Source organism: Bos taurus, chromosome 15 (assembly GCF_002263795.3).
Source record: "Bos taurus isolate L1 Dominette 01449 registration number 42190680 breed Hereford chromosome 15, ARS-UCD2.0, whole genome shotgun sequence".
Classification (NCBI taxonomy): Eukaryota; Metazoa; Chordata; class Mammalia; order Artiodactyla; family Bovidae; genus Bos; species Bos taurus.
The window spans coordinates 8,074,821-8,096,403 of NC_037342.1; the positions used below are offsets into that span (position 1 = coordinate 8,074,821).

At 40.4% G+C, this 21,583-nt stretch overlaps 1 protein-coding gene across 4 annotated transcripts in view; it reads right to left on the minus strand.

The window, feature by feature from the left end:
* The window catches only part of ARHGAP42 (Rho GTPase activating protein 42), a 348,023-nt gene that overhangs the window by 71,184 nt on the left and 255,256 nt on the right, over positions 1-21,583 (minus strand). For all 4 annotated transcript variants that reach the window (XM_003586932.6, XM_059875064.1, XM_059875065.1 and 1 more), the window contains 2 exons: positions 16,418-16,528; positions 877-981 (listed from right to left, as the gene is read on the minus strand). In XM_003586932.6, the coding sequence (XP_003586980.1) occupies positions 877-981; positions 16,418-16,528 (216 nt within the window). The remainder of the gene's footprint in view (positions 1-876; positions 982-16,417; positions 16,529-21,583) is intronic.

Sequence of the window (21,583 nt, forward strand, 5' to 3'; positions counted from 1 at the left end):
GTGAAATCTTCACAAACTATTTTAGCTACAGAGTACCAGACATGGTTTCAGAAATAACTCTTCATTTACACAAAATCCTCAGCAATTAAGATTTTGTTATTGGCATCATCGACTCAATGGACATGAGTTTGAGCAAACTCCTGGAGATAGTGAAAGGACAGGGAAGCCTAGTGTGCTGCAGTCCAGGAGGCTGCAAAGAGTCCAGACATGACTTACCAACCGAACAACATATTTGATAATACAGAAAGGATTGGCTAACTTTTTAAAGTGTAACTGGTATTCAGTACATGTAAATCAGAATTCGTATAACTGCAATCAAATATTAAAAGCATTTACTGGACAACTTTACAAAGTAAACTGTCCCAGAAATAGATAGGGTGTTTTTAAATAATTCTCCTGAAGCTTTAACACAGCTTTTATGGATGCTTGAAAGCCACATTTAAATTTATTTTTAGAAAACAGTAAATGTCAGCTATAAAATAAATAGCTTCAGGGAGGAAAGGGACAAAGCATGAAAGTCCATTGTGAAAGTTCCTTTCACAAACACAGAAATACTGCCCTCTCAGGAAATATGACATGCCTAGGGTCACTCAGCAAAATAATGAAAACACTAGATAAAGGCAACAGTTTCTAAGGTCTCTGCACTCAGATATTTTCATTTTCACGAAATTTGGCAGTATATATTTTTCAAACATGAGATTAGCTCTTATTTTAAAAAGTTAATAAATTTATTAAGTGATTTTTCTAAATGAATGAGGCTTTATTGTACTCAGATAAGTTTTTGAAAGACTCCAAAGTTCAGCTTGGCTATAACTCAGTTGCCCTGGGATTATCTGATTAACTAAGGAGAGGCAGTGAGAACAGGTATAGTCTTACATTCTGCAAGTTGAACTGCAGCTGTTGTTTATATGGTGCAAATTCCTGGGCGAGTTCATATCCCTCGTGGTAAAAAGTAAATAAACCCTGGAGGAATGATAAAAGCTGCAAAAACAAAGAGATAAAAAATAAACCATAAAAATGTGTTTTTTAAAAGGATGATCATCAAATAAAATAAATTAGAGAAATTATATTTCATTCTAATTCCTCTAGCTAGTAAGTTTTGAATATCCTCAGCTAAGTTGGCACTAGAATTACAGATATGAAACAGAAGCCATGGAACCTAATTTTTACTTCTTTTTTGGCAGATGTGATTTAACTTTTAGGTCTTGTCATGGACAGTTGTCATGTTAACTACTCTTCAAATGCACTGACAAAATATCCAGGAGAGAATTAATGGGGATAAAGATGAAAATAACACAGTTTAGTTCAGTACAGTCGCTCAGTCATGTCCAACTCATTGCGACCCCATGATCAAGAGTTTTCTCCAACACCACAGTTCAAAAGCATCAATTCTTTGGTGCTCAGCTTTCTTTATAGTTCAACTCTCACATCCATACATGACTACTGGAGAAACCATAACTTTCACTAGACAGACCTTTGTTGGCAAAGTAATGTCTCTGCTTTTGAATATGCTGTCTAAGCTGGTCATAATTTTTCTTCCAAGGAGCAACTGTCGTTTAATTTCTTGGCTCCAGTCACCATCTGCAGTGATTTTGGAGCCCCTCAAAACAAAGTCTCTCACTGTTTCCATTGTTTCCCCATCTTTTTGCTATGAAGTGATGGGTCCAGATGCCATGATCTTAATTTTCCGAATGTTGAGTTTTAAGCCAACTTTTTCAGTTTCCTCTTTCACTTTCATCAAGAGGCTCTTTGGCTCTTCTTCACTTTCTGCCATAAGGGTGGTGTCATCTGCATATCTGCTGCTGTTGCTGCTAAGTCGCTTCAGTCACGTCTGACTCTGTGCGACCCCATAGATGACAGCCCACCAGGCTCCTCTGTCCCCAGGATTCTCCAGGCAAGAATACTGGAGTGGGTTGCCATTTCCTTCTCCAATGCATGAAAGTGAAAAGTGAAAGTGAAGTCACTCAGTCATGTCCAACTCTTCGCGACCCCATGGACTGTATATCTGAGGTGACTGATATTGCTCCCAACAATCTTGATTCCAGCTTGTGCTTCATCCAGGCCAGCATTTCTCATGATGTACTCTGCATATAATTTAAATAAGCAGGGTGACAATATACAGCTTTGATGTACTCCTTTCCTGATTTGGAATCAGTCTGTTGTTCCATGTCCAGTTTTAACTATTGCTTCTTGACCTGCATACAGATTTCTCAGGAGGCAGGTAAGGTGGTCTGGTATTCCGATCTCTTTAAGAACTTTCCACAGTTTGTTGTGAGTCACACAGTCAAAGGCTTTGGGGTAGTCAATAAAGCAGAAGTAGATGTTTTTCTGGAATTCTGTCACTTTTTTGATGATCCAGTGGATGTTGGCAATTTGATCTCTGATTCCTCTGCCTTTTCTAAATCCAGCTTGAACATCTGGAAGTTCACAGTTCACATACTGTTGAAGCATGGCTTGGAGAATTTTTAACACTACTTTGCTAGTGTGTGAGATCAGTGCAATTGAGTGACAGTTTGAGCATTCTTTGGCATTGCCTTTCTTTGGCACTGGAATGAAAACTGATATTTTCCAGTCCTGTGGCCACTGCTGTTTTCCAAATTTGCTGGCATATTGAGTGCAGCATTTTCACAGCATCATCTTTTAGGATCTGAAACAGCTCAACTGCAATTCCATCTCCTCCACTAGCTTTGTTCATAGTGATGCTTCCTAAGGCCCACTTGACTTCCCATTACAGGATGTCTGGTTCTAGGTGAGTGATCACACCATCATGGCTATCTGGGTCATGAAAATATTTTTTGTATAGTTCTTCTGTGTAGTCTTGCCACTCCTTTTTAATACCTTCTGCTTCTGTTAGGTCCAAATGGTAACAGACTTCCCTGGTGACTCTGACGGTAAAGAATCTCCCTGTAATGTAGGAGACCCCGGTTTGATCCTTGGATCGGAAAGATTCCCTGGAGAAAGGAATGGCTACCCACTCCAGGATTCTTGCCTGGAGAATCCCATGGACAGAGGAGTCTGTTGGGCTATACAGTTCATGGGGTCAGAGAGAGTCGGACATGACTGAGCAACTAACAGCAACTAACTAAATAACCCTAGAAGAGATTCTAACCAGAAGTCGGAGATCAAAAATGTGCAGATGTGAGGAATACTAAACCAGTAAGCCAGAAATAAGAAGTACCCAAAGAGAACGAATAAGGATGGACAGGTGAAATTCAGGAAAAGATCACGAGGTGGCAGTACTGGTTTATGTAATAAACAGACAGTATTTTTGCAAGCAGCAGGAAGAACTCAAAAAAGAAGCAAGAGTTGAGCAAAAACATGGAGCTAGATACAGATCTTTTCATGTAAGAGTTAAAATTAAATTTTCTTTGCAAAAGCACAATTTCCATGACCCTAGCTTTCTAATCCCACATTCATATGCACTTATTTATGATGTTTTTATTTGTAAAGAGCAGCTGTCCAAGGAGTTATCAGACATGGTCATTTATATGAAATGTTATAACTGAAAAATAATTTATTTAAATTTTTCATTTAATTTCCTGGGATTTTATTCCATATACAATTCAATCTCTTCCACAACTTCTTCCTACAATAAAGTTAGAAAACACATTTGAGAAGATGCTAATATTTTTCTAATTCAAACAGCATAACATGTCTGTAAACTTTTATTTTATATGAGGAAAGAAACACAGTTTGAAATCATCTTTATATGTGAATAATATCCTGTCATTTCCTCTGTCTGGGGAAGAAGGAGGATTCAGTCAAGCATCAATTGGTGTGTGTGTTATGATTTCCAACAGTTAAATATTGGTTCTGCAATGATCTAATGCTTCTCTTCCTAAACAAGTTAACTTCTTACAAAATCATACACATTTTGGAAAGCATATACTTTCGAATTGGTGTTAAGTTGTTACATTTTAAGGAATTCCCTTTATTTGTTCAACAGTTCCTGATGATGTGTCAAAATACATTGTCTGTAATTTTATAATTATTTTATGCTGTCAATTTAATATCAACAAATAATTATTAGGGAAAGTAAAAATTTAATAGATAACCCTTTACTAAAAGGATGCCACATACATTTATTAAATTATTCAATAATATAAGACATATAGTTTGCACATATTGTGACCCAATTTAAAAGAACTGTATCTTAAAATAGTATTAAAAACCCTTTAAATAACCATGGCATAGATATGTAAATTTAGATTTTCAGAGACAAAATAAGAAAAAGCCTGTGAAGTATATACTTAGGCAACAGTAGCCTTCTAAATATTTGCATAGTAGTTATGAATTTCTTGCAAGTAATATTGTTTCATTTCTTAATGTCTATACTGTCTTATTAGGAACTGGATATCATAAAAGAAAGATACTATTGTAATATTATGCAAAGTATAAAGAATTCAACTTACAAAGGAGATACTTTAAGAACATCTGCAATAAATATTTCTATAAGACACCCAATTCCTTGAGATACATTTCCTACTGGCAACTTCTGGTAAAATTCAGATTTGCTTAGTAGTAAACAAGTATGTTTTAATCTCACAGTGCATGCTGAGAACCCACTAGGGAAAGGACAATTCTTTAGGGTGTAGAGAAAAATTATATACAAAGAGTTATCCACCTTTTACTTTTGTTCCACATCTACTCTGAAAGCAGCATTTGAGAAAGTTTAATCAAGACAGCATGTATGACATAATTGCCTCTAGGTGGTGTCAAAGTTAAATGTTTAGTTCATTTTATCCTTAACAAATTCCATGATGCTGCATCAAGAAAACTTAACAGGACAGCCTGACAGTTTAGGAATTGCATTTCCACTGTGTCACTTTCTTTGTTCAATGTGCCTGGTAGGAAGTGCAGTGGTGGGAAAAAGATTATTGTCTCAGCTTACCTTAAAGTAAACCTGACATTTAAAATGATAATATCAATAACAATAAGCCAGTACGTAGATTAGGTTTTAATATTAAGAAAGGCATTTTACCATCAGGAAAAACTCATATAGCACTTTATCATTCCCAAGGGCTTTAGAATCAATTTACCTCACCACTGCAACAAACTGACCAAATGTAAAAACTGATACTGCATTTATAGATGAAAAATCATTCGTGACATTGTACAGGAGACAGGGATCAAGACCATCCCCATGGAAAAAAGGCAAAAAAGCAAAAGGACTGTCTGAGGAGGCCTTACAAATAGCTGTGAAAAGAAGAGAAGAGAAAAGCAAAGGAGAAAAGGAAAGATATAAGCATCTGAATGCAGAGTTTCAAAGAATAGCAAGGGGAGATAAAAAAAAAAAAAGCCTTCCTCAGTGATCAATGAAAAGAAATACAGGAAAACAACAGAATGGGAAAGACTAGAGATCTCTTCAAGAAAATTAGAGATACCAAGGGAACATTTCATGCAAAGATGGGCTCAATAAAGGACAGAAATGGTATGGACCTAACAGAAGCAGAAGATATAAAGAAGTGGTGGCAAGAATACACAGAAGAACTGTACAAAAAAGATCTTCACGACCCAGGTAATCAAGATGGTGTGATCACTTACCTAGAGCCAGACATCCAGGAACGCAAAGTCAAGTGGGCCTTAGAAAGCATCACTATGAACAAAGCTAGTGGAGGTGATGGAATTCCAGTTGAGCTATTCCAAATCCTGAAAGATGATGCTGTGAAAGTGCTGCATTCAATATGCCAGCAAATTTGGAAAGCTCAGCAGTGGCCACAGGACTGGAAAAGGTCAGTTTTCATTCCAATCCCAAAGAAAGGCAATGCCAAAGAATGCTCAAACTACTGCACAATTGCACTCATCTCACATGCTAGTAAAGTCATGCTCAAATTCTCCAAGCCAGGCTTCAGCAATACGTGAACCGTGAACTTCCTGATGTTCAAGCTGGTTTTAGAAAAGGCAGAGGAACCAGAGATCAAATTGCCAACATCGCTGGATCATGGAAAAAGCAAGAGAGTGCCAGAAAAACATCTAGTTCTGCTTTATTGACTATGCCAAAGCCTTTGACTGTGTGGATCACAATAAACTGTGGAAAGTTCTCAAAGAGATGGGAATACCAGACCACCTGATCTGCCTCTTGAGAAACCTGTATGCAGGTCAGGAAGCAACAGTTAGAACTGGACATGGAACAACAGACTGGTTTCAAACAGCAAAAGGAATACGTCAAGGCTGTACATTGTCACCCTGCTTATTTAACTTCTATGCAGAGTACATCATAAGAAACACTGGGCTGGAAGAAGCACAAGCTGGAATCAAGATTGCCGGGAGAAATATCAATAACCTGAGATACGTAGATGACACCACCCTTATGGCAGAAAGCGAAGAGGAACAAAAAGCCTCTTGATGAAAGTGAAAGAGGAGAGTGAAAAAGTTGGCTTAAAGCTCAACATTCCGAAAACGAAGATCATGGCATCTGGTACCATCACTTCATGGTAAATAGATGGGGAAACAGTGGAAACAGTGGCATACTTTATTTTGGGGGGCTCCAAAATCACTGCAGATGATGACTGCAGTCATGAAATTAAAAGACACTTACTCCTTGGAAGGAAAGTTATGACCAACCTAGATAGCATATTGGAAAGCAGAGACATTACTTTGCCAACAAAGGTCCATCTAGTCAAGGCTATGGTTTTTCCAGTGGTCATGTATGGATGTGAGAGTTGGACTGTGAAGAAAGCTGAGCACCGAAGAATTGATGCTTTTGAACTGTGGTGTTGGAGAAGACTCTTGAGAGTCCCTTGGACTGCAAGGAGATCCAACCAGTCCATCCTAAAGGAGATCAGTCCTGGGTATTCATTGGAAGGACTGATGCTAAAGCTGAAACTCCAGTACTTTGGCCACCTGATGCGAAGAGTTGTCTCATTGGAAAAGACTTTGATGCTGCGAGGGATTGGGGGCAGGAGGAAAAGGGGATGACAGAGGATGAGATGGCTGGATAGCATCACCAACTCGATGGACATGAGTTTAACTCAACTCCAGGAGTTGGTGATGGACAGGGAGGCCTGGCGTGCTGTGATTCATGGGGTCACAAAGAGTCAGACACGACTGAGTGACTGAACTGAACTGAACTGAATCATTTAGCAAAACCCATAGCAAGTCAGCAAAGGAATAGCTTATTCACAATTTCTCAGCTGATTAATCTCCAGGTCACAGCTTAGTTGGCAAAGAATCTACCTGCAATGCAGGAGACCCTGGTTCTCTTCCTGGGTTGGGAAGATCTGCTGGAGAAGGGATAGCTTACCCAGTCCAGTGTTCTTGGGCTTCCCTTGTGGCTCAGCTGGTAAAGAATCCATCTGCAATGTGGGAGACCTGGGTTTTATCACAGAGTTGGGAAGATCTCCTGGAGAAGGGAAAGGCTAACCCCTCCAGTACTCTTGCCTGGAAAATCCCATGGGCAGAGGAGCCTGTTGTGCTACAGTCCATGGGGTTGCAAAGAGTCGGACACGACCAAGCAACTTCACTTTCACTTTTCACTTTTCTGCATTGGAGAAGGAAATGGCAACCCACTCCAGTACTCTTGCCTGGAGAATCCCAGGGACGGGGGAGCCTGGTGGGCTGCCGTCCATGGGGTCACACAGAGTCCGGCACGACCGAAGCAACTTAGCAGCAGCAGCTGGCATGGGAGTGAGGAGCAGGCCTCTGAAGCAATCTGGAGTAATTTTAGTAATTTCACATGACCGATGCCCAAACTGGGCAGAACTAGAATAATGAACACAGTGTGATACTGGAACAAGGACAGACATACACATCAATCGAAGAGAACTGAGAGTCTAGAAATAAACTCAGATATCTATGAACAGCTTATTTTCAACAAGGGTGCCAAGATCATACAATGTGTAAAGAATGGTCTTTCCACAAAGAATTCTTAGACCACTGAAGAGCCACATGGAAAAGAATGGAGTTGGACACCTACCTCAGACCACAGACAAAAACTAATTAAAATTGGGTGAACTGAAGAGCATGTGTATTACATCCCAATAAGAGTGTTTTTTAAAAATACAAACACTTCTCATAAACAGAGCATCGTAATGTACTAAAAGAGATCAAAGTCTTATACAGACGTCTACATCTGGCCACTGAAATCTCCAAGAAGACTGGAAAACTAGAGCACAGGTAAGGCATAAATTTTCATCCTGTACATGTGTCTGGCCTAGGAGATAATCCTGCGGTCTTTGCTATTCTTTACTTGGAAGAAAACAGAGAGAAAAATCGTAAGGGATAGTTTCTGAATGACCACATAGTGCTTTAAGTCTAATGTACAGATTGAATGGGAATGAAAAAGTATCAATATCTAATGCAATGAATGAGAAAACCAAAGAAAAAAGAGTCATGGCTGGAAACTGGTCAGTCAGTGTGGCACAGGGGGACTTGTCAAAGAGGGTAATAATCAGAGAAGCTGTGTTGTTGCAAAGTTGCCAAGTCCTATCTGACTCTTCAACCTCAAGAACAGCAGCACGTCAGGCTTCCCTGTCCTTCACCATCTGCTGGAGTTTCCACAAACTCATGTCCACTGAGTCAGTGATGCTATATAACTGTCTCATCCTCTGCCGCTCCCTTCTCTTGCCCTCAATCTTTCCCAGCCACAGTCTTTTCCAATGAGTCAGCTCTTCACATCAGGTGGTCAAAGTATTGGAGCTTCAGCTTCAGTCCTTTCAATGCATATTCAGAGTTGATTTCCTTTAGGAATGACTGGTTTGATCTCTCTGCTGTCCAAGGGACTCTCAGGAGTCTTCTCCAACACCACAATTCAATAGCATCATTTCTTTGGTGCTCAGCCTTCTTTATGGTCCAACTCTAATATCCGTTCATGACTAATGGAAAAATCATAGCTTTGACTCTATGGACCTTCGTCAGCAAAATGGTATCTCTGCTCTTTAATACACTGTCTAGGTTTGTTATAGATTTTCTCCCAAGGAACAAGCATTTTTTAATTTTATGACTGCAGTCAACCATCCATAGTGATTTTGAAGTCCAAAAAAATAAAGAAAGAAAGTGAAGTCACTCAGTCACATCCAACTCTTTGTGACCCCATGGACGGTAGCCCACCAAGCTCCTCAGTCCATGGGATTTTCCAGGCATGAATAGTGGAGTGGGTTGCCATTTCCTTCTCCAGGAGACCTTCCCGACCCAGGGATCAAACCTGGGTCTCCTGCATTGTAGGTAGACACTTTACCATCTGAGCTACCAGGGAAGCCATTTTAAAAAAATAAAAAATAAATAAAATAAAATCTGTCACCATTTCCACTTTCTCCCCATCTATTTGTCATAAGTGTCATGGGACTGGATGCCATGATCTACATTTTTTGAATGCTGAGTTTTAATCCAGCTTTTTCACTCTCTTCTTTCACCTTCATCAATAATAGGCTATTTAGTTCCTCTTTGCTTTCTGCCATTGGGGTGTTAGCAACTGCATATCGGAAGTTGTTGATACTTTTCCCAGCAGTCTTGATTCTAGCTTGTACTTCATCCAGCCCAGCATTTCTCATGATGTTCTCTGAAGAGAAGTTAAATAAGCAGGGTGACAATATACAGCCTTGACATACTCCTTTCCCAATCTGGAACCAGTCTGTGATTCCATTCCAGTCCTAACTGTTGCTTCTTAACCTGCATACAGATTTCTCAGAAGGCAGGTCAGGTGGTCATATTCCCATCTCTTGAAGAAGTTTCCACAGTTTATTGTGATCCACACAGTCAAAGGTTTTACCATAGTCAATGAAGCAAAAGTGGATGTTTTTCTGGAACTCTCTTGCTTTTTCGATGATCCAGCAGATGTTGGCAATTTGATCTCTGGTTCCTCTGACTTTTCTAAATCCAGCTTCAACATCTGGAAGTTCTTGGTTTACCTACTGCTGAAGCCTGGCTTGGAGAATTTTGAGCATTTTTTGCTAGCATGTGAGATGAGTGCAATTGTGCAGTAGTTTGAACGTTCTTTAGCATTGTCTTTCTTTGGGACTGGAATGAAAACTGACCTTTTCTAGTCCTGTGGCCACTGCTGAGTTTTCCAAATTTGCTGACATATTGAATGCAGCACTTTCACAGCATCGTCTTTTAGGATTTTCAATAGCTCAGCTGGAATTCCATCACCTCCACTAGATTTGTTTGTAATAATGCTTCCTAAGGCCCACTTTACTTCAGACTCTATGATGTCTGGCTCTAGGTGAGTGACCATACCATTGTGGTTATCTGGTCATTATGTCCTTTTATCTTAATCTCTTCTGCTTCTGTTAGATCCTTGCCTTTTCTGTCCTTCGTTGTGCTCATCTTTGCACAAAATGTCCCCTTGGTATCTCCAATTTTCTTGAAGAGATCTCTAGTCTTTCCCACTCTAATACTCTGACAGTGTGCAGGATTCTCGCTGTGGTGGCTTCTCTTGTTGCAGGGCACCAGCTCTAGACTCGAGGGCTCAGCAGTTCTGGTGCACGGGCTTAGTTGCCCCATGGCCCGTTGGATCTCCCAGAGCAGAGATTGAACACATATTCCCTGCATTGGCAGGTGTATTCTTAACCACTGGACCACCAGGGAAGTCAATGAAAAAAGTATGGAAGAACAAACGAATGAATGAATGAACAGATATGAACACAGATTCAAGTAATTTAAAAAGCCAAAACTTTCTGAAGTCATGGCTATATATTGTCTCAGCAGTGAAGACTCACTGGAGTTCCTAAAGATGAATTTCTAATATTTCAAGGGGATGCAATTCAGATGAAACAGACAGGGCTGAAACTTCTTTGGAAAGAAATAAGGCAATAAAGAATAGTCAGCTTATCTTTTCAACTAAATGGGAATGAAGACGATAACGTGGCCATCAATGTGGTAAAATCCAGCAGAAGCTATGTTTAGACCAGGCCTTTACATGATGGATTTCTAAAATTAAGTATAAGAGATCAGTCAGTTAAATAGATAGAATGCATTTTTCTGACTTCTCCAAAATTCTTCATGGTCTAACAGTCACTGCAAACTTCAAACTTTCAGTAACAGTACCTAGAACTAAATCCAAAGGCCAAGAAGCTTTTATTTAAACGTATGCAACCTGAGGAGAGCTTTATTGTTTCATTTTTATAGAAAGACTGCACTTAGATTTTCAGCAGAACAGAAATCTAATTTTTAGTCCTACAATGTCTTTTTAAAAAAATAATACTGTCTTATTTTCTCACTTTAATCTACTCTAAACTTTCTATACTAAGGTTAACCAATTATATTGAAAATGAACACAAAATCTTTTGCTTTCAGGACCTGAAGGTCTACATACTATCTGACAGACCTTTTTAACTTAGCAAGTAGTTGTTCAGTTTCAAAATTATTCACATCTACTAGAAAAGCTAAAAAGCATTTTATAAGTATACTTCATCATATAATAAGCTAAAGAGCTAAAGCATGTTAACTAAATTACCTTATATTTTTTTCAGAAAATGATTTAAAAATAAATTTAACAGTCTAAGGGATGAGTGTTAAAAGGAGCATGCTTCAGTTTATATTTGTTTATTTTCATTTTTCCACGTGACATTTAAACATAATACAAAAAGACTGAAGTCTAAAAAAATAAAGTGAATATGTTCTTATAGAATTTATATGCATATTTTAAAGCATGTTAAAATTAAAAATGTGGTTTTGAAAAAGCTTTATCTGGCTTTGAAGCACACTGATAAATGACTCATCAATATTGTTTTCTTATCTAGTGATAACAGTCCATGTGCAAGCTCACACTAGCTTATTGTTGCTTATGACAAACCAGGTACATTGTGTATTACCTGCATCAGATGTGACAATTCTGGGAACTACACACAAAGTTTATCCCCGACTGACAGATAAAAACCTGAGGATCACAGAATTGGAAAAGCATTCCAAATTCACAGAGCTGTAAGGCTGAAGCCAAATTTCAACTTATAGTCACTCAGCCATTACACTTTGTCTCTACATGAAAAGTGGCCAGTTACCTGTGGCCTCGGGAGACAAAACAGAATTATGAAAGAAGGATGGAAGAACAAGTGAATGAATGAACAGATATGTGCATGGACTCAGTCATCTTTACCAAAGTGAAGAAAAATCTCTTATTTTCTTCTTCTAATGTTTAAGGAATTAAAATAGCTTTACAGTCCAGTTTTCTAGGGTCATCCACTTTATTTGGTCAGAGCAAGCAATAAGAACTAACTTTTGTAATGAAGCAGTCCTTAAGGCTGTTGGTGGTATGAAATAGTTAACTCTGGACTTGGGTTCTGGCTTCCTGGTTCTCCCTCTCTTTAGGTTTGTGACCTCAGGCAACTAATAGTCTTTCTGTGACTTAAGTTTCTCATCTTGAAGGATAAAAACTACCAATAATAAAGCCATGGTGGGGTTCACATGGGAGAATGCGGAAAACACAGGACACAGAGTAGTTGCTCACAAAACTCTAGTCCCAGCTACGTACGCTTGCAGGATGCAGTCAAAACATCCACCAACTGCAGCTGAATGAACCGTAAGGGAGTTAAGCTATAAAAAGATTATTTTGGTTTTCTGAGCCACAAACTTCATGTTCCATAACAGACTTTCAAGACAGGGTATTCAACTCTCTTATGTAGGCTGTTCATGTTTAGCTACTTCTCAAGGTTTTTCTCCTAATCCCTCAAAATTCTCATAAAATCTGGGCAACTCTGAGAAATAGGAGGATCTTACAATCAAGAATCAGGAATTCATATTTCTCCCTCTCTGATCTCTTCTCACCCATTACAGACCCGAACTCACATATCTTGTTGGCAAATCTGAAAGAACACAGTCAAGCACTGCTAGACAGAAATACAACACAAACCACAAATGCAAACGAATATGAAAATTTTGATTTTCTAGTAGTCACAAGAAACTTAAACCAAGCAAAATTTAATATTTTATACAGTGTATTCAAAAGATTATAATTTCAACATGTAATCAATATAAAAGGATTTAATGATATTTCTTTAAAAAAGAAAGGCTTTCTTTTTTGTACTAAGCCTTTGCAATCTAGTATGTGTTTCAGGTTTGGAGCACATCTTAATCTACACTAGTCTCATTTCATGGGTTTGACAGTCATACATAAGTAGTTACTACCACACTGAGTAGTGCGAGTCTAGAGATCATGAATTAGCTACTATCGCATTCCAAATAAACTATGATAAACAGGGGGAAAAGGCCATTAAAATCATATAGCTATTGGAGAAGTGAGTTTAAAAAGCTGGCTTTCTGTATACTTCAAAAGCAGTAATTTATAAAAAATTTATAAATGCCCCTCTTTTCCCATATATTAGATCCAGATTCTCCTAAGAATAACGAAGCTGTAGGAACATCTTTTCCTGGTACCACCTGAATATTCTGTAGACATTTTATCATAAGTACAAGTTGACCCTTAAACAATGTGGGAATTAAGGATGCCTATATGCTTATGTGCATGTGTGTGCACACAACACACACACACACCCCTTTTGGAACTCTATGTAAAACTTTACAGACCAGTCGTGGCATCTGTTGCTCTGCATCCGCAGACCCAACCAACCTACAGACGGTGTAGTTCTGTGGTATTTATTTTAAAACATTCACATAAAAGTGGGATCCACACCGTTCAAGGCCGTATTGTTCAAAGGTCAACTATAGGAGGATCTTGACGTTAATCGAAATCATGGAAAATTAGTCTCAAATGATCATCATAAAGTAAGAATATTATTTAATGGGAATCAACAGGACTATTTATATTTTCTACTTGCTATCACAGCATCTGTTTAAGTCACACCCCTAAAGTACTTTGCTTTACTCTAATGCTTTTTTGTCAAACAAATCTCAGCTAAACTAGCATAGATTGCTTCATCTCTTCAATACAAAGCTTTACACAACAGGAATTGGATTTCTGCAGGAAATAACCTTCAAAGATATTAAAGTATCCTCATGTGTTTTTATCTTTATAGCTCCTGGGGGCTTTGTTTTTGAAATCTTAAAGGCTTTTTTCCTCTAAATTAATTTGTAAATGTGTAACCTAAAGAGTAGCAACCCCATGTTCTAGTGCTCCCATTTCTATTCTTCTCATTATGGGGGTGGAAATTAAGTAAAATCCCATGGATGAGACTTTGTGGCTGGAAATGGAATGAGACTAAACTGACAGTACTATTTGGTTTGGCCAGACACTCTAATAAGAAAAATCCAGCAGCCAGGAAAATATTTTGGAAGAAGAACAAATTTCACATCGACCTTGACTGTGGTGTCACCAGAAAGGCATGCATTACAGAAGACTTATCAGACCATCCCAGTATGGGATACCACAGAGGGAAGGAAGAAACATTTCAGTTGAAGGACAGTTTCCACTTCTCTACCTGTATTGTCACATGAATTCACAAATTCTTAGCATTCCTTCTGTGATCTGTGGGCAAACGATTTTACAACCTTTTCCTTAATACCTGATGTCATCTTACAGAATGGTCTGGTTCACTGTTCCCAGACAGGATGGGCTATAAAAGAATCTTGGATGGGGAAACGGGCTACACGTGTGCCTCTTCAGAGGAGAGAGTTACTACAACTGTGGAAGGATCATTCCAGGTGCGAGGAAGACCTGCACAGCAGATGAGCACAGTATCTGCAGGGAATGGGAATACACAAGGGAGGAGAGTGATGGGGAAAGCATCAGAACTAATGGGAGCACTTTAACAAAGAGCTGACATTCAGAAATCCCAAGGGGCGGCCAGATGGGGAAGTGTGCCAACAAGGAGACAGGCTTCAAAACCCATGATACGACTCAGAGGCAGGACCTACTCCATGAGAAGAGGAGTAGGAATTTTAAGAATTAGTCATCTTCTTTGACGACGGCTTGTCAAGCTGACCATGTGTCCAAGAACCCCAGCTGAGTTTCAGAAAGCCAAGTAAAAGTTTATCAGACCCCAAAGGATCTGCTAAATAAGAGGCTATCAATTCAAACTAGGGGGTTTAAGAACTTAGTGTTTGGAAACAGAACTTGGAGTCAAGGCTGTCATCACAGTGAAAGTCGCTCAGTCGTGTCCGATTCTTTGCGATCCCATGGATCCCATGGATCCTATACAGTCCATGGAAGTCTCCAGGCCAGAATACTGGAGTGGGTAGCCTTTCCCTTTTCCAGGGGATCTTCCCAACCCAGGGATCGAACCCAGGTCTCCCACATTGCAGGTGGATTCTTTACCAACTGAGCTATATAAGGTTAAATTCTTGAGCCTGTGGTGTGGTCTTCAGTCCCTTAAAGCCTTGGAGGTGAAGGGTTGGTCTTGGAAACTTGTGAAGCAGCCAGCAGAAAGGCAGGTGGCTCTAGTTGAAGGGACAGGAGTGAAGCAGGGGTACAGACCAGGCAGGGGCTAAGACTCTTCCTGGACTCTGCTCTGTCCCAGTTTCCCATCACCTTTAGGTAATCATTGATGGGTTTTCATCAGGAAATAAAATTTCCAAATATATTTAGAAATGTATCTCCCCTTCTCCTTATCATCCACTAAATTAGGAATAGGGTATTTTATTGCTCATAATAAGTAGTTTTTTTTTAAATAAACTGACATAGGAAGAAAAGATGGATTAAATTATATATTTGATTTCTTATATATTTTATGATCAATACCCTATCATCTTGACTATAGAACTTACCCTTATTCAGTCACAGATGATACCTCATGAAAATGCCTATTCAGGCAATATTGTAATATATTAAGGTATTACTTGGGAAAAAATGCCAAGAAAACGAAGTAAGTTTATAAAGACCAGCCACCTGTTCTTTTCTGCAATGCAGTTTACATTAGGGAATCCATTACTTTTTACACTGACTTAGGAAAATAAATGACTTCACTGGAAAGTTAGGCAGGTCCCCTGCCTTGTAAGGAAGCAGAGTGGAACAAAGGAAGAAATACAGCCTTACCTTCTCTCCCTTCAACTAAAGGTTTGATAAATGGGTCACTGTAGCGGTGAGCTGTTTTCCTTTAGGTATATGTAATATACATGCTTTAATGTTAAATTTTAGGCTTTTTAAATCAACAGGCTATTTCAGAGCAGTGCTAGATTTACAGAAAAGCTGAACAGAAATTAGAGCTCACCACCCACCCTGGCCCTTACCCACATGGGTTCCCATTATTAACACCTTGGATCAGTGTAGCACATCGGTTACAAAATGATAACCCAGTAGTGACATATTATTATGAAAGTTCATAGTTTACATTACAGTTCACTCCTGGTATTGTACCTGCTACACACGTTTTGACAAATGTATAATGAATAACATGTATCTACCATTACAGTGTCCCGTAGATTAGGGCATTTCATTGCCCTAAAGTGCTCCATGCTCCACCTACATACTCTCCCATGCTTCTCTCTCTCCTTTTATTTTTAAAAACCATAATTGTCAACAGAAAAAAACTGCAAATTTTTCTTAGAAGATGTATTATAGCTACTATTTTATACAGAAAATAGATCTTACCGGTTCGACAAATTCAAACTTCTTTTTTTCCTGAACCTCTTGAATTTTAAAGACGTATTCTAGTGATGACTCATAGAAGTTCTGATGTTCTCGGTCAACCTGTGTATCTGCCTAAAAAGCACACAAAGGCAAATCATGACATAGAGAGTGATTATTGAAGGTTCTGTGTTAGGGAATCAAATATTATTCTACTCTGAAACCTTTTTTAAAAATTAAGTCCTACAAAAAGTTTGAATATGGTAATTGTATCTTGGGAATACAAAGACTAGGAAAATACAGTCTTTGTCCAAGAGAGCTTATAGTGTATGGAATGGGAAGAAAATGCACGCACGCGTGCACACTCACACACACAGAGCAAACATACAACATTCATTAAATTAAAAATGATTATAAAAGGGTACGCAAATCATATGAAAATCTAAGCAATCACAAAAGAGAGTCTAAATTCTGGAAAAAGAATGGTGGTGCTCTGAGTTGGATCTTAAGATGAATAACTGGTCATGAGTAGTCAAAGATAACAAAGGGGTCACTCCCATGAAAACGTAAAGAGGCATGAAAAAGTCTGACAGGGTCTGCCTTCAGAGTAAGTGGAGGGAAGGAGGCAGAGGCAAGGCTGGAATAACACTACAAAAGATCCTTAAAACCTGCATTGCAGGCAGATTCTTTGCCACCTGAGCAATGAGGGAAGCCCCGAAAACTGCATAATGTCTTGATTTAATTGAGGAAGAATCATCTCAGAATATTCAACAGCAGGCTTTCCTGGTGGTTCGGACAGTAAAGAATCTGCCTGCAATGTGGGAGACCTGGGTTCGACTCCTGGGTTGGGAAGATTCCCTGGAGGAGGACATGGCAACCCACTCCAGTATTCTTGCCTGGAGAATCCCCACAGACAGAGGAGCCTGGCAGGCTGCAGTCCACGGGGTTGCAAAGTCGGACACGACTGAGTGACTAAGCACACACATTATAGAGATAATACTGGTAGCAGAGTTCCCAAAGCAGAGGTTCTAAGCAATGACTCATGCTGCAACAACGCTGTGCACATTCTCTTCCCTCTTCTATGCTCATCATCATCCTCGCATGCTGTCTTTAGAACTGACTGGTTCAGTAAAAACGTATGATTTTACCTTATTTTCACTGCCCAAACTACACTACTACTCACTGCCAGCTGAGATTAGTAAAGACAGATGAGTAGAATGGCCTCTCCAGAATACTAAGTATCTGCCAGCGACAATTTCGGAATAGGACACTGCTTTGGAGCCATTTTACACTGATAATTTGACAAACAAAAGCTTAAAGAAAGATAAAATTAGGTTTTCTGGCTTTGACAGCATAGCATCTTAAAACTTCATTTGAAAGAAGGACTTTAAAAAATACTTACATAATTAAAAATAACCCAGTAAGTAGTTCATTAGTGATGGATAAACTTGAGAATTCCAAGTTTATAGACTAATACATCAGAAAGTGAAAGTGTCAGTCATGCAGTTGTGTCCAACTCTTTGCAGACCCCATGGACTCTAGCCCACCAGGCTCCTCTGTCCATGGGATTTTCCAGGCAAGAGTACTGGCGTGGGCTGCCACTGCCTTCTCCAGGGGATCTTCCTGACCCAGGGATCAAACCCGGGTCTTCCGCATTGCAGGCAGATTCTTTACCGTTTGAGCCACAGAAGGAAGCCACAATATATCAAAAGAATAATATAAACCAAGCGGGAAATTTGGACCAGTAGCTTTTCAGTACCCTAAGTTAGTATTTCACACAAATTACATACATTTTCTTCCTACCACTTAGAGGAACAGACTATAGAATAAATGGTAAGGGGATGGATACAGGTGGTGGTATGGTAATAAAGTTTAACAATTGGCTCCCTTGGGAGTGGGGGGCGGGGAGATCCCAATTTACACTATTTGCTGGTCTTTGTGGTATAAATATTCCCAAAATAACCAGTTCCAAAGCACAAATACAACATCACTGAACCAGCAATGAGAAAGAGACGAGAAAACTGGTCCTCCAAGAGAAAGCTCCAGTGTACACCACAGGGTGTAAAAGATGCAAAAATATTTTCAGTCTCAGAGATAATAGTCTATCCAACAAATTATTTCTGAAGCTTCTGTTTACTTTAAAAGATGATCTTTGTGTCAACTCACACACGGGAACAAATCTGAATGCTTGAAACACTGTTAGAGCCTAAAATTATTATTTCGGGTTAACAGAGCTGTGCATAAAAGAGTTCGCAGAGCAGGCATGCTAGCCATTGAAAGGCCTGCTTCGATTAAAGAGCTAATACTGGTAGCAGAGTTTCCAGGGGCAGAGGTTCTAAGCAATGACTAATGTTCCAACACTATGGGAATGTGGATTTTAGGAGGGTTCCCACCTGAAAGGAAGGAGCAAATGAGCAAGAGGGAGTGGTCAGCTCTCCCCTCCACATTCTCTAGCTCTCACCCTACATTTTGTAAATCACGACTGTGTAAGAGCTGAGAGCTCTTACAGCGCGGGCACATGCCCGTCACAGTGAACTCGCCTGGCCATGGGCTATTTGTGTTCCAGAAGCATCCGTGAGCTCCACCTGAAAAAAGCCCCTGGGGCCACGTTAAGGTCGGGAGGCTGAGTCTCGGCTGCCGCCTGGGTCAACACCGAAGAGAGAAGATGGCGTGTCTTGCTGCTCTGGCTGCTGCGCCAGTCGGGAGAGAAGAAATGTGTTCGCGGCTCCGACAGCTCCTTGAGTCTTCTTCCCATTTCCCTGCTTGTGCCTTGCCTATCTTGGGTTCCACGAACACTGTGCAACAGTGTGAACAGCGAGACACCACCCGCCTAACGGATGAAAGTAGTTCACTAATGCTAAAACTGTGCAAGCGATATGGGCTGTTTTGAACCCCTGCTTTGTATCTGGGAGTCTGGAATTTGCCTACATGACAAGCAGAAGGTGTCTACATGACCAGCCTCCAGTTAAAACCATTGGCTCTCAGTCTACGAGATTCTAGTAGATACCATTTCACATGTGTTGTCGTGACTCGTTGCTGAGGGAATTAAGTCCTGTGTGTCTCCTCTGGGAGATGATTCTTAGACGCTTGTGCCTGGTTTCCCTTAGACATCGACAGCTAAATTTAATACACAAACCTGCTTTGAAAGGTCATCTAGAATGCACAGTTCTAACAGAATACAATAGCGTAATTTTTTTTTTTCAGTACTAGATTTAGAAAGACATTTTTTACATCAGATGAATTCCTTTAGTCCTTGAGCTCATAGCATGTATCAGTTGCTATATACTCATTAACAACTGTGGTCAAGTATTTTGTACTGGAGAAGTAATATGACTATGTAATTCATAGTCCAAACGTTTAAAAATGAAAGGGAATAGTAATTACTCCAGAACAACAGATTGCTTAAGTAGCTGTTGTTTACGTAGCAAAGTCATCCCAGTAAGAAACCAAATTAGGTACATAAGAAAACCACACAGTTCAGCAGATAGCAGATACCCAAATTCTTCCCCACACACCCTAAGCTGTCTCAATTCAAAATAGAGGGAAAAAGAATAGTGAAAAAAAACTATCATTCAGGTGACAGCTGCTGATTTATTCCCAGAGGGAAAAGGATTTAAGTTGGATGCTGAGGAATGGAGAGGTTCAGAGAAGGTAAAGATAAGAATTTTAGTGAGGGACTAAAGTCAGGAGAGGTTATGTTCGTGTAGATGGAGCAAAGGGGTTTGTATGAAACTGTCAGAAGTGAGAGCTGAGGCAGCACAGAGAGAATGAGTACACACTCATCTTATAAACCAGACAAGAACTGGAGGAAGGTGTGGTCAGGATCAGAGCTGGACTTCAAGAAGCTTAGAAGATTAGTGTGAGCACAGTGTAGAATGCATCGATTCAACGGTGAAGCTGGGTGCACCTGAATATAAGGAGACCTCTTACTTGATACGGGTGAAGGTGTTTGGTATATCCTAGTAAGACAAGCTTGTGCGCCTGCTAAAGCGCAGGCGACTGCGACGCACAGCCGAGAGGAGCTACCCCACGTCCGAGGTCAGGGGCAGAAGCTGGGAGGACCGATGCCCGAAGGGCGGTGGCCAAGAGGAGCCACCCCACATCCGAAGTCAGGGGGGGCGGCCGAGAGGAGATACCCAGTGTCAGAGATCAGGGGCGGCGACGAGAGGAGTTAACCCACGTCCGAGGTCGAGGGCGGCAGCCGGGAGGAGATACCACACGCCCCTAAGCCGGAGGCCAGGGGCGGTGGGCAGGAGGAGCTACCCCAAGCCCCCACGCCAGAGGCTAGCGGCGGCCGCCCGGAGGAGCAACCCCATGCCTGAGGCCAGGGGCAGTGGCCGGGAGGACCAACCTCAGGCCGTGGCTGCGCGGGCATAGGAGGGCATAGAGGAGCTATCCCATGTTGAAGGTCAGGAAGGGTGGCGGTGAGGAGATACTCCTCGTCCAAGGTAAGGAGCATTGGCTGTGCATTGCTGGAGCAGCTGTGAAAAGATACCCCACGCCCAAGGTAAGAGAAACCCAAGTAAGACGGTAGGTGTTGCAAGAAGGCATCAGAGGGCAGACACACTGAAACCATACTCACAGAAAACTAGTCAATCTAATCACACTAGGACCACAGCCTTGTCTAATTCAGTGAAATTAAGCCATGCCCGTGGGGCAGCCCAAGATGGGCGGGTCATGGTGGAGAGATCTGACAGAATGTGGTCCACTGGAGAAGGGAATGGCAAACCACTTCAGTATTCTTGCCTTGAGAACCCCATGAACAGTAGGAAAAGGCAAAATGATAGGATACTGAAAGAGAAACTTCCCAGGTCAGTAGGTGCCCAATATGCTGCTGGAGGTCAGTGGAGAAATAACTCCAGAAAGAATGAAAGGATGGAGCCAAAGCAAAAAGAATACCCAGCTGTGGATGTGACTGGTGACAGAAGCAAGGTCCAATGCTGTAAAGAGCAATATTGCATAGGAACCTGGAATGTCAGGTCCATGAATCAAGGCAAATTGGAAGTGGTCAAACAAGACATGGCAAGAGTGAATGTCAACATTCTAGGAATCAGCGAACTGAAATGGACTGGATGGGTGAATTTAACTCAGATGACCATTATATCTACTCCTCATTATATCTACTACTGCGGGCAGGAATACCTCAGAAGAAAGTGGCCATCATGGTCAACAAAAGAGTCCGAAATGCAG